The sequence below is a fragment of the Microcebus murinus genome, chromosome 11 (genome assembly GCF_040939455.1).
Source record: "Microcebus murinus isolate Inina chromosome 11, M.murinus_Inina_mat1.0, whole genome shotgun sequence".
Classification (NCBI taxonomy): domain Eukaryota; kingdom Metazoa; phylum Chordata; class Mammalia; order Primates; family Cheirogaleidae; genus Microcebus; species Microcebus murinus.
In genome coordinates this window covers 25,057,175-25,070,747 of record NC_134114.1, presented here as the reverse complement: position 1 = coordinate 25,070,747, position 13,573 = coordinate 25,057,175, and the positions used below count along the sequence as shown (strand labels likewise).

At 38.2% G+C, this 13,573-nt stretch overlaps 1 protein-coding gene across 1 annotated transcript; it reads right to left on the bottom strand.

Moving 5' to 3' along the window:
• Positions 1-728: 728 nt before the first annotated feature.
• LOC105856600 (serine/threonine-protein phosphatase PP1-gamma catalytic subunit) lies at positions 729-2,933 on the bottom strand. The gene is given in 3 exon segments (XM_012738452.3): positions 729-1,136; positions 2,044-2,743; positions 2,745-2,933. Coding segments are annotated over 3 exon segments (936 nt in total). The 5' UTR covers positions 2,910-2,933; the 3' UTR covers positions 729-1,065.
• Positions 2,934-13,573: the final 10,640 nt, after the last annotated feature.

The following is a 13,573-nucleotide window of genomic DNA, read 5'->3' as shown; positions in this document are numbered from 1 at the left end:
TCTGGGTAGATGCCCAGTAATTGGATTGCTGGATCAAATGGTAGTTCTACTTGTAGTTCTTTGAGGTATCTGCATATTGCTTTCCACAGAGGTTGTACTACCGTGTTTCCCCGAAAATAAGACAGGGTCTTATATTTATTTTTCCTCAAGAAGACACCCTAGGGCTTATTTTTAGAGGATGTGTTATTTTCCCCTCAAAGCCTCAGCTTGCAGCATGCACACGGTGGCTGGGACCTGACAGGGAGCCAACCTTGTTGGTGGGGCTGCCCGTACCTTTACCATCACCTCTGGGATGGTAGTTATTACAATGGGGCAGATGAGAAGGGCTGCTCGTCTTCTTTACCACTCCGCCACGAAATGCATGGGTTGTGCAGAAACGCTGCGTAGCCATGCCCATCACTAGGTCTTATTTTTGGGATAGGGGTTATATTGCGCAAATGCTTAGAAATCCTGCTAGGGCTTATTTTATGGGTAGATCTTATTTTGGGGGAAACACAGTAGTTTGCAGTCCCACCAGCAATGTAGGAGTGTTCCTGTCTCTCCACATCCACACCAACATCTATTGTTTTGGGACTTTTTGATAAAAGCCATTTGCACTGGAGTTAAGTGATATTTCATTGTGGTTTTGATTTGCATTTCCCTAATGAGAGATGTTGAGCATTTTTTCATGTTTGTTAGTCGTTAGTCTGTCTTCTCTTAAAAAGTTTCTGTTCATGTCCTTTTCCCACTTTTTTTTTTTTTTTGGTTTCCAGAACAATTTATTCATTAAAATCTACTCAATATGCCATCAACAGTTCTCTTGTGTGTATTGTGCTGATAAATAGACACTGAGAGGATTTAACAAGTACGTCATTTAATCAGTCTGAAGGCGTTTTCACCACATAGTATTGTACACGGTCATCTGTTGACACAGATTTCTTTTTAACAGATCTTAGTTTAAAAAAGTCATAGATAACTGTGAGTTCTGTGTAAACCGGTGGATAGTAAGTTAGTTCCTTTGTTTTGACTTATAAGCCTCAACTTCACCGCAGAATAAAGAATGTAGGCCAAAGAAAGCATAATCGGTCACTCGTATAGAACAGTATTGTTTCTATAATTTGAAGCTTTCTGAATTGACGAGTTCAGGCCTGATGTAACTGTAAAAAGATTACTTAATGAATAGACTATATGGAAATTGTACAAAATGTTATTAACTTTAATCATTAATAGCTTAAACAGCGCTATATTACTCACTGCTATTCAAAATCAAAGCCTGTTTTTGAATCCCCAGGAAGGCGGCATGTGTACACTACCATGCCACCTTGAACTTAGGGGTGTGTCAACACATATTTCAACAGAAACTTTGGCTTTAGGAAAGAGTCACAAACATTTAAAAGAATGGCTTTAATCGTCATTTTAAGTATACGGTAGGGGGAAAGTGTGCTTTAATTAAATATACATCATACCAGTGATGCTGGCAGGGGTGAAAGTTATTCCTAATGTCGACAGCTATAAAACCTAGTTTGTACATGACAAGACAATGAAAGGAAAAAGCAATCCCTTTGAAACAAGATTTTAAAATAAAAAATGTTCACAGTGGTTTGTATCAACATTATGCATTTTATGACAAGACCATGTACAGATTCAGAGCACCCTAGGGCTCTCTTTATATCTTAAAGAAAACGAGCATATACATTATTATGGGTTGTACTGAATTAAAAAAAGATCAATTGTACACTTACCCCTTAGACAGAATAAACTGTCTTGGGATGTACAGCTATAACACCATCATTAAAATTGTTTGCAAAAGGAACAGAGAATTAAAAAACAAAACACTTTTTTTTTTTTTGGAGTGGAGAGTCTTTCATTTGCTGTTATAACCAGCAAATGCCATTCACTAAATCAAAAATGAAAGGAAGGGCCCCCACAAACACAGATCTATCTGAGCAAGCTGACCAGTACACATTACAGTCTTAAAAATGAAGGTTATATACTATATGTTACAAGTCCCAACTAGGCAGTGTCAAAATGACATCTATTTCTTTGCTTGCTTTGTGATCATACCCCTTGGAGGTGTTACAGGTCTCGTGGCATTCGGCTTCTTTTTCTCTGCAGGTTTTAAAATCTGAAAAGAACACATTAGTGTTTCGTCCACACTCATCATGGCACCTGCATTGTCAAACTCTCCACAATAATTGGGTGCAGAAAACAGAGTGACCAACTGTCTCTTTGCAAAAAATTCATATCCATCTTCAACCACCTGATGGGCTGTACAAATAAGATCCAAATCATGCTTATGGAGAAATTTTGCAACCACTTCTGCACCAAATGTGAAGGACACTCCTCTGTCATTTTCACCCCAGCCTAAGACATCTTTATCGGGGTCAGACCACAAAAGATCACAAAGAAGACCTTGATCTGGTACATCAGTTGGTCGCATAATTCGCCGAATCTGCTCCATAGATTGAAGATCTGGTGATAAACCTCCATGACAGCAGAATATTTTCTCATCCACGATGGCTGCTACCGGTAAACAGTTAAAACAGTCTGTGAAAGTTTTCCATAGTTTAATGTTGTATCTTCTTTTACATTCATCATAAAATCCATAAATTCTATTGATGCTGGCACATTCATGGTTCCCTCTGAGAAGAAAAAAATTCTCGGGATATTTGATTTTGTAGGCCAGTAAGAGGCAAATAGTCTCCAATGACTGCTTCCCCCTGTCCACATAGTCCCCAAGAAACGGGTAGTTGCTTTCTGGCGGGGAAACCTCCATACTCAAAAAGGCGAAGCAAATCATAGTATTGCCCATGGATATCACCACATATTTTGAGTGGTGCTTCAAGTTCTAGTAGGATAGGCTGACTGAGAAAGATCTCACGAGACTTTAAGCACAATCCTCTGATTTCATTCTTCTTGTAGCTGGACATTCTTACCAGGCTTGGACCCTCTCATTTAAAGGGTCTGCAGATTCTACCACCAGAGCTGTTCATGCTCACACTCCATCACTCACAGCATTTATATTCCAACAATGTTTTAGGAGGACAGCATCAAGGCAAAAAGCAGTTAAAATGCAGCCAATTTCACATCTAATGTCCAAATCAAAAAGGCGATTTGACTGAATTCTTCCAAAAGTCTTGGATGAGACGTTAGCATCTGTAGACATGCTCCTGAATCTTCCAGCAGCCGTTGAATGATGCTGTCGATGTTGAGTTTATCTATATCCGCCATCGCCTTCCCACTGCCAACCCTCCCACAGCTGCTCCGCCGCCGGCTCGCGCCCGGGACCCACGCCTCCTTTCCCACGCCTCCTTTCCCACGCCAGGAGCAGAGGCGGTGGTGGCGGCGGTGGCAGCAGCCGCGGCGGGTCCCCTCCCAGCCGCCCCGCTCCCTGCTTCCTCCTTCTCTCCCCACTGGAACCACGAGCCTTTTCCCACTTTTTAATGGGGTTGTTTGATTTTTTCTAGATGATTTTCCTGAGTTCTCTATAGATTCTAGTTATCAGCCCTTTATCGGATGTGTAGCATATGAATATTTTCTCCCATTCTGTACGTTGTCTGTTTTCTCTCATGATAGTGTCCTTGGTTGTGCAGAAGCTTTTTAATTTGGTCAGGTCCCATTTATTTATTTTTGTTGTTGCTGTGATTGCCTTTGGGGTCTCCTTCGTAAATTCTTTTCCTAGGCCAATTTCTATAAGAGTTTTTCCAACATTTTCTTCTAAAATTCTTATGGTTTCATGCTTTAGATTTAAGTCTGTTATCCACTGTGAGTTGATTTTTGTGAGAGGTGAGAGGTACGGATCCTGTTTCAGTCTTCTACATGTGGCTATCCAACTTTCCCAGCACCATTTATTGAATAAGGATTCTTTTTTCCACTGTATGTTTTTGTCTGCTTTGTCAAAGATTAGATGGCTATATGAGGATGGTTTTTTATCTAGGTTCTCAGTTCTGTTCCATTGGTCTATGTCTCTCTTCTTGTGCTAATACCATTCTGTTTTAGCTACTATAGCCTTGTGGTATAGCTGGAGGTCTGGTAAATTGATGCTTCCTGATTTGTTCCTTTTGCTTAAGATTGCTTTTGCTATACAGGGTCTTCTCTGATTTCATACAAAGCGTAAAATTATTTTTTCTAGATCTGCAAAAAATGATGTTGGTATTTTAATAGGGATTGCATTGAATCTGTAGACCACGTTGGGTAGTACAGACATTTTAACATCGTTGATTTTCTTGACCCATGAACATGGTATGGTTTTCTACCTGTTGACGTCCTCTGCTATTTCCTTCCTCAGTGTTTCGTAGTTCTCCCTGTAGAGGTCTTTTGGCTCTTTAGTTATATATATTCCTAGATATTTTATTTTCTTTGTTGCTATTGTTATTTTCTTTGTTGTTTGACTATTGTTGGAATATAGGAATGCTACTGATTTCTGTACATTGATTTTGTAACCTGAAACTTTGTTGAATTTGTTTATAAATTCCAGCAGTCTCATGGCAGAATATTTGGAGTTTTCTAGACATAAGATCATATCATCAGCAAAGAGCAATAGTTTGACCTTTTCTGCCCCTGTTTGGATGCCCTTGATTTCCTTCTGCTGTCTGATTGCTTTGGCTAAGAGTTTCAGCATGGTTTAGAAAAAAATATAAGGCAGGTGACATCGCTTCTTTGTTTAAACCTTCCAATGGCTTCCCATCTCATTCCTAGAGAAGCCCAACTCCTTACCATTTACTGTGTCCTCCATGGCTTACATGATCTCCTTCAACTCGCTTGCACCCAGTTCAATCACACTCCACCTCTCTCTCACATACTGTCAAGTACCCCAAGCATGCTTCTGTCTCAGGACCATTGCTCTTGCTTGGAAAGTTCTTTGCACTCATTATATCTGCCATGCCATGTATTTTCCACATTATTTATCGTAAATCTTCTACACTTGAGTGTAAGCTTTGTGAGGGCAGAGATTTTTTTTAGTTTTGTTTACCACTATATCCCTAGCATCTAGAAGAAAGCCTGACATATAAGAGTGCTCAATAAATCTTTTGTAATGAATGATCAAACCATCATCATACCACTTTCACTAAATATCAGATATCTTTTGTGTACACTTCATGTTATCTCAGCCAACCTCTTATTCTAACCATTCTACAGCCACCAGAGTTCCATACAGATTTTGACAAATTGTCCTGGCTTAATGTGACAGTGACTAACCTCAGACCATGTGATGGATTTTTCACTCTTACACTGCAGCTTCTTATGCCAAAGTGTGGAAGTCTGTTTACTCATGAGAACCACCCACAACAGTGGGAGAGTTAACTCAGTTGAGGCAACTTTTGATGGATGGGAAGGAAAGCTAATGGATAAATCCCTTTTCTTCTCATCCTCTAGGTCAGAGGTTGCAAACCCTTTTCTTTAAAGAGCCAGATAAAAATAATTTAGGCTTTGTGGGCCATACAATCTCTGTCACAACTCTGCCATGATAGCCTAAAAGCAGTCATAGAAAATACATAAAGTAATGGTGTGGCTGTGTTCTAATAAAACTTTATTTTCAGAAACAGGTGGCCAGATGGATTTTCCCCAGAGTCAATAGTTTGCTCATTCCTGCTCTCGGCAGCTGTCTGAGATACATTTCAAAAGGCTCCTCTGAAGTTCCCATCAGGATCAAGTGCCAGTTTTCTACAGTGGTTTTCAAATCAATAACACGTCCTTGTATTGGCTTTCCTTCCTTCTCTGTTTCACTCTTCCTGTCCTTCCCCAGAATTACTTCCCAAATAAATGTCTTTAATATAAGACATAGTCTGACTTTGCTTTCAGAGGAACATGGACTACACCACCATCCTCAAAAACATGACTGCATTCTTAGTATGGGTCAAATGTTTGTCTAATTCCTGGTAGTGAGTACAAACAGTCTTTGATCTCATAATAGGCTATTTTACTGGAAAATATACCATAAGTAAAAATTAGGTACATGAAATCTGATTTTTCTAAGAAACAAAGTGATGTTAGCTTTTCTGGTTTCAAGGACCAGTGCCCATTTTTCCATAGAAAGTGTTTTAAATGAACATTATAAATAGACCTGGCCAAAATAGTAAACAAAGAATTAAATTTTATTTAGTATAATAAGTTAAATAGTCAAACTAAAAAATTCTTTTAGTTTTTTATCTTTGTGGCTCCTGCCTAAATTGTATACAATGTATGAAAAGAAGTTCCTCCTTATGTGAGGAACTTCTGACAGTCCAGGAAGAAATGCCAAACCTCTCTAATGGCAGTTGAAAACCTGATCTAGGAATGTTAGGTGATCTAGGAATGATCTACGAATGCTCTTGAGCTTTTTCTTTTCTTTCTTTCTTTTTGTTACTGTTTCTGTGTGGCAACACAGGCTTGACAATCAGTTGTTAGATTTTCTGCTACATACAGTGTTGTTGAAATTTTTCTCAAAATTGTCTGTGTTTGCCTGCCATAACTTTGATGAGTGATAACACAATTATGTCTGGCAAAGCACCATAAATATGATATTCACTAACTTGGATCAGTGTAATAATGTTAATTATGGTGATGTGAAGTCCCGATGTGGCAGCATGCTGTTGAAAGCAAACATTAAGAACATTCACATTGCAATCTGCACATTTCTAACCATAGGCAGCCATTTCACAAGGTATGGTATTGTCCACAGAGAGGTCTTACAGGAAAGTGTTGATGATATACCTATTAGAGAAACAACTATTAGAAAAACAAGTTCTTCTAATGGTGAATTTCCCAACCTATATAGGCCCACTTTGCCTGGAATATAGGGAAATAAGTCCTTATTTCAAGTTAGGATGCCAGGCTTCAATTTCTCTGTCTTCTATTTCCTAGCTCTGCCACCTTGGACAATTTACTTCACTTCTCTAAGCCTCAGGTGAGATTCTTTATCTTAAAAGTGGGAATAATAATAGTACCAACTTCATAGGGTTGTTGTGAGGATTAAATAATTTCTGAAAAGAATTCAGCACAATGCTCAGCACACAGAAAATGCTTAACAAATGTTGCCTGCTGCCGCCATCATCACTGTAATCATCATCATTGTTCTCACTTCTTTCTATAGACCCTTTGAACTTACTTTATCTTCTCTGAACATCTGGAGCAATGTTTTCCAACCCCTTCATCCCCATTTCTATGAGCATATATCTTCACATAGTACACTCCACATTCTGACAGGCTACTACCAGCATCATCGAAAATCTTCTTAGCTATTGGCATCTTTCATTCTAATTTCAGTTGGTTTTACTTTCTGTAGCTGGAAACATGAAATAATTTCTATTTCTATTCCTCCAGTCCTCTCTGTTTCTGCTGTCCCATCCATGTCACATTCCCCCTAGCAATATATCTACCTTCCTGTCCTCAAGGAGTTTGCTGGTGGTGATAGATAAGCAAATTAGTAACTTCAACTTAGCTTTGAGATTTTTTTCAAGCACATGCAGTAGAAGAACAAAGTACAGTGTAACAGATTCAGGTTCAAGTTGGGATGGAGGGAAGATGCCCTTCCATGCAATTCTTCTGCCCTCTAACTCCCCCCAACCCCTTATGAAAGCGTCTTTCACTGGTCAGCCCTCCCTGGTCAGCTCTCCAGGGACACTTGAAAATTGTCTTTTGCTTATCATCACCACCTTCTACCCAGATCCTCCTCCATTATGGTCACCCCCATTAAAATTCCCATTAGCTCAAAAATAAGATTTCAATGAACTATCTGAAGAATAAAGAATAGATCAAATTAATTCACACTAAAAAGAGCAAATAATTGCTGGCTCCATGTACTAATTCATTCTATTTTTAGCTCTTTATATTGAAATTCCCTCTCCCTTAGTTTGATAATAAAAGCATGAAGTAAGAGTATCAAGAACGTCCAGTGTCCTACCAGAGGATCTACATTAAAATCTTAAGCTAGTTATCCCTAAGGACTACATTCCCAAAGGTGGAATTTCAGTGTGACTGGCTCGTGTGTATGTGTGTTTAGAGTGGCGAAAAGTGGGGAGGTTTGCCTGGATGTGAACAATTGCTCCTTACATAGCTCTTTGGAAAGTATGAATTTTTTGCATATTAAGTGGTCTTAGAATAGGCCCTATCTATGAAGAGAAAATTTCAAACCTGATACATGTATTGCTGAGGCAAATAAAGGGTCCTTTGCAAATGTATAAGTGTCCTTTTTACAGTAGGTAGCTTGTCTAAGGGCCAGACATAATTTAAAATGAAACGTAGGAGTACGGAATGATCATGAAGTTTCAAGGTAGATTTTTATACTGTTGGCATCTTTGAGAAATAAAGCTTAATCCAAGATGATTTGAGAAGATGAATCAGAGGTTAAAGAACACTACACAAATACTTCTGCTGTCTAAAGCTAAATTGCTTTTGGGCATTCCTCCATCTGTAAAGAGGCAGGAGACAAGATTAATGTTTGTTTGACATTCTAGCCATTAGGTACAGAGTTTAGTCTTCGGTGAGGAAAGGGAATCACTTGTAGTTTTAAAAAATGGGGGACAAAAAGCCTTCAGCTAGGGAAAGAAATGTTTAGACTAGATATTAGGAAAAAGAATGTTCTCATGAACAAGAGCCACAGAGTATTAGAGTAGGTTCCCAAAAGAGGTCAAAGGAGCTTCTGTGCAAAAAAAGAATGGATTCATTAAGATGTTATAGAAATGTAAAGAATGGCTTGAAAAATGCAAGTGGAAGCAAGGACTCTTTCTAATTCTATGGCCTACTAGGTCAGAAGGCTAGACCACTCAATAGTAAGCCATGTTCAAGGCCATAGGGAAAAACAGTAATTCCTGGAAGAATGACATTCTATTGATGAAAACTATAGAGATTAAAGAATCTCCTCCTTCACACTGACATCTAAAATGTCTTTCAGAAATACACCAAGATGAGAATATCAGGTCAAAGAGGAAAGAGTCAAAGGTGAGCATGGAAGCTCATAACTTTAGAGAATTTCAAAAAGACAAACACACACATTTTTAATTCCCTGAAGACTGGGAGTAAAATAATATTTTATGAACTGGCAGATCATTTCATAGGAAGGCCAAAGCCCAAGCATTTATGTACAAACATAGTAGGTCAGCTTTTCAAGTGATAGGCAAATCTCCAAGAAAGACATCTAAAGTTCCAGTTTATAATCCAAAAGTGACACACTGTGTTCCTGCCGCAAGATCCACAATCACATGTTGCAAACCTTATTCCAAACCATATTTATGAAAATTCAAAAAGAATTATTAAAATATGGTAACCTCAACCTAGTTTTGAGAATTTTTCAAGTAAATGTAGTACTTCTACATACAATAAAGGAAGGTGTAACCAACTCTGATCAAATTGGGACAGAAGGAGGATGCCCTTCCATGCAATTCTTTTGCCTTCTAACTCTACCCAGCTATTTTTATTGCATTGTAATGACATAACTTTAGGGTCACAGTTGTTTTGAGAGGCCACAAAAAGTGGGGATATATGATAGGCAATCTTTCTGAAAAATCTGCCTTCCTATCAGTGGGCAGAGCTGATTTGGTTTATTTGGTTGGCTAAGCCCATAACACTTACATCTTCCATGTCTCTCTTTTTCTTTCCCATTCTTATTCAAAAAGGATGAACATCCCTGAGAGTAGAAAACTTTTGAAAATTTGAAAAAAACCTCAACATTCCAGTTAGTATGGCTGTGTAACAAATCATCCCAAAATATAGTGGCTTGAAACAGTAATAATCATTTATTATTTCTAATAGTTTTGTTATCACCATTTGATGCAGCAATCCCATCAGAATTCAGAAGCTGCACAGCTGAGTGACCCAGGCTCAGGATCTCTCATGAGGCTACAGGCATCTGAAGGCTTGAGTAGGGCTGGCAAATCCACTTGCAAGGTAGCTCACTCAGTTTGCTGTCAAGTTGATGGTGGCCTTTGGCTGGGATCTCACTTCCTCTCTGTATAGACCTCTCCACAGAACTGCTTGAGTGTCCTCACAGTATGGCAGGTGGCTACTGCCAAAGCAAATGGACCAAGAGAGCAAAGCTAAAGGTGCAATGCATTTTACAACCTAGCTTTGGGAGTCATACACGTTCAATTCTGCTGTATTCCATTGTTCACATCAGGCCAGCCCTAATCCAGTCTGAGAGGAGATCGTGGAAATACACAAATAACAGGAAGCTACGATTATTAGAGCTCATCTCATTAGCTGGCTACCACACTCAAGTGTAGTATATTGTAGGCAATATACTGTATATTGTACAGTATATTGTAGGCAATATACTGATAAGGCATTTGTGGACAGTTACTTGTTTAATCCAAAGTTTGACTTAGTCACTTGGGATAATTGATCTTTCATAATTGTTTGTTGTTGTTTCACACCCAAGTTGGTCTTAGGGACAGCATGTCTTCTTTCCCTTGGTTTCAGGTATGACTTATTAGGTTCATGGTGAAAATGCCTTTTTTTATAGACACTAAAGCACCATTTGGTGATTCTAGCTTCCATGGGATTCTGCTCAGCCCCTTTTGAATTTGTCCATTTAACAGTTATTAAATGCCTACTGTGTACTAGGGATACAATGTTTAACAAGACAAGCAAGGTCCCGAGTCTCGTGTAACATATTCTAGTGGACAAAGACAAACAATAAGAGAGAGAAAAATAAACATGAAAATAACAGATAGCAGTAAATACTGGAGTGAAAATAAAATACAATAGCTGGATGAATAGGGAATGGCTCAGTAAGGTGGTTTATTTAGGTTGTATGGTCAAAAAAGCCTTCTCTGAGGAGATGACATAGGAGTCCTAGACGACAAGAACACAGATATCTGAAGGGAGAGCATTCCAAACAGAAAGAACAGCCAATCCAAGGTCCCTGAGGGGAGCTTGATGTGTGTTCGGAACAAAAGAGGGTCCAAAGGCTGGAGTGGAGTAGGCAAAAGTGAAAGAAGAATGAAGTGAGGTCATAGGAGTGGGTAGAGGCCTCACTGATCTACAGACCAAGGAAGAGTGTTCAGATCTTATCCCAAGTGTAACTGTAAGACATCCCAAGGTCCCGTATAATAAATGCTCATTTTCTTTTCTTCATTTCTTTCTTATTTCCTTCCTTCCTACAATGGAGTTTCTCTATATTGAGGATCCTTCATCCTTCCAGATATACAAGAGAATTACATTTCTCTGCCTCTTCACAGGTAAGGTAGAATATGACTAGTACTGGCCAACTGATTACGAAGAGCAGTTGACATGTGTCACTTCTGGGTCAAAGTCTTTGTCAGTGAAAGAACTGCAATTCTCTCTTCCACTATAGCAACAGAGGTCACATGCCCTAGATGGTACTCAGCTGGTAAGATGATGGAGCCTTCATCAGATTTGGTCCTTGAGTGATTATATAACGGGTGCAAGGAGCAAAACTTTTTGTGCATCTTAAACCACTGAGATTTTGGTGTTGTTAGTTAACAGAACATAACCTAAAGTAAGTATTCTGATTTATAAGCCTCCAAAATGTTCTTCAGAGAAAAATAAGTTCTAAGCTCAGTTGTTGCTACTTAACTCAAATCATTGTTTTATAGCCACTGCTTATTGTTCCCTCATTATAAATTAAATCATAATTCTTGATTATCTTCAGTGTCTCTGAACAGTTCCCTTTACTCTTCATTTCTGTTCCCACCTTTAGTCACAAGGAGACAGAAAGTGTTGTCAGCACTTATTAATAAATCATGAAACTAACATTTATAAAGTCCATGTTTTCTTGTTCAGAGAAGGTAGTGGAGTTCCTTATTTAAATTTGGGGAAGAGGGAAGCTATCTTTTTCACAAGCTGCTGTCATCCAGATGTTGGGAAGAATTTCAAAAGGAGGAGCAGGACATAGAGAAGCCAATTCCATTTCTATTCTGAAGACAATACATAGAACCCAATGGAGAAAATAGAGTTGCTTATCTCTTCTATTTTCCCTCCCAAAGCCATCCATAATTTTTGCTAATTCTCTCAAGGTTTAATTTTTGCTAATTCCTTCAAGGTTCATTCCATGTATTGTATCTGTTTAGAAAGCCTCATATCACTAAAGAAAATCTCTCCTATCTAGTTACGTGGCAGCCTGATGCTTCTACCAGGGGTATATTGTAAATGGGAATTCCAGTCAACACAAAGAAGCTCAGAAAGACTTAATTTCTCTCAAATGTCCTTGGCTCATACCATTTGTCCAGGCATGACATTCTTTAAACCATTTCTAATTCTTTTGACCAAACAGGCTGGACTAATATTACACGGGAGTTTCAGCTCCATCCAAGCAATCAGCCTTACCAAACCATCTGCTAAAGCTCCTGAGGCTCACACATCATATGGTGCACATCCTCACCCTCTGAACCATGTCTGAGACATCTTATTGGAATAATTTACCTCAATTATACATGATCTTTTCAAAGATATTTTCTTATTTTAAAAATTCCAATAAAATCTCACAGTAGGCAGAGCTATTCAAAAAGTTCCACATCCATGAACTAGACCTTAAAACAAGGCTGTCTTCCCTTTCCAGTGATGTTCTAGGACTAGCGAATATTGAAGGGATGGTGGATAACTAAGAAATATATCAGTTGTTAAATGTTTCAGGTAAAGCCAACCTAGAATCATCTAAGAATCACTCACAAGGAGCAAGTATATGAGGGGCTTTTAATGTACACCAGTAGCCATGTGCTAATAGGAAAATATCTGAGAATCCTAGAGGGTCTCTTCCTATACCTTCATCAGAACAAACTTCCTCAATCATCTCTATTTGTGAAAGCAATAATAATGGAGCCAGGCTAGAGGCCTGATCTCTGTTCAAGCCAATTAACTTTCCCCGGTTCCATGACCAAAAGCAGGAACACTGACCCCTTATTAACCATGTAAAAAGCAATATTTGTTCAACACATACTTTATGAACAGCATAGGCATTTTGCACACTTACTTTTGGTCCCAAAGTAGGACTTATTAAGAGAATAAGTGGATGATATAATAAATATCTATAAATGGGAAAATCTCTCAAAACCACCCTTTCCTTCTTGATGTCAGCATATATATCAGACATTTTCATAGAAGACTACTCATTTAATCCTCAAAACTCTGTAAAGTAGTGTTTGTTTTTCCCATTTAGCAGATGAGAAAAACTAAAGCTCAGAATCACATAATGGCCTACTCAGCTAAGATTATGAAGACAATGAGTTCAGAGTTAGAACCGTTACCCAGATCCTGAGCTTCTTCCTTTTCTATTTGCTGCTTCTCAAAGCTTAGGAGGGAGGAGATGGCCACAGTTAATACATGAAATGTATCTTCTTTGAATATCGAAGGCAGAAAATGTGGGGTAAAGACTTCTTAACATAGTAAAATTATTTAGCACAGTAAAGTTTTGATTGTCAACTCATATCAATAGTAACAAACATACTATTTCTAACTTACGTAGTGGTTATATTTTTAAACATATGAAGGTATTATGAAAATATAAACTATGAAAATATATAATAGACTTGTCTCAACAAATGTGATCAATTAGGATGGTTGATTGGTTGATTGAAAATAAATTTAGAGCAAATATTCATTAAACATTATATTTACTTTTTAACATTTAAAATTAAAATATATTAATGAATGTTTATTC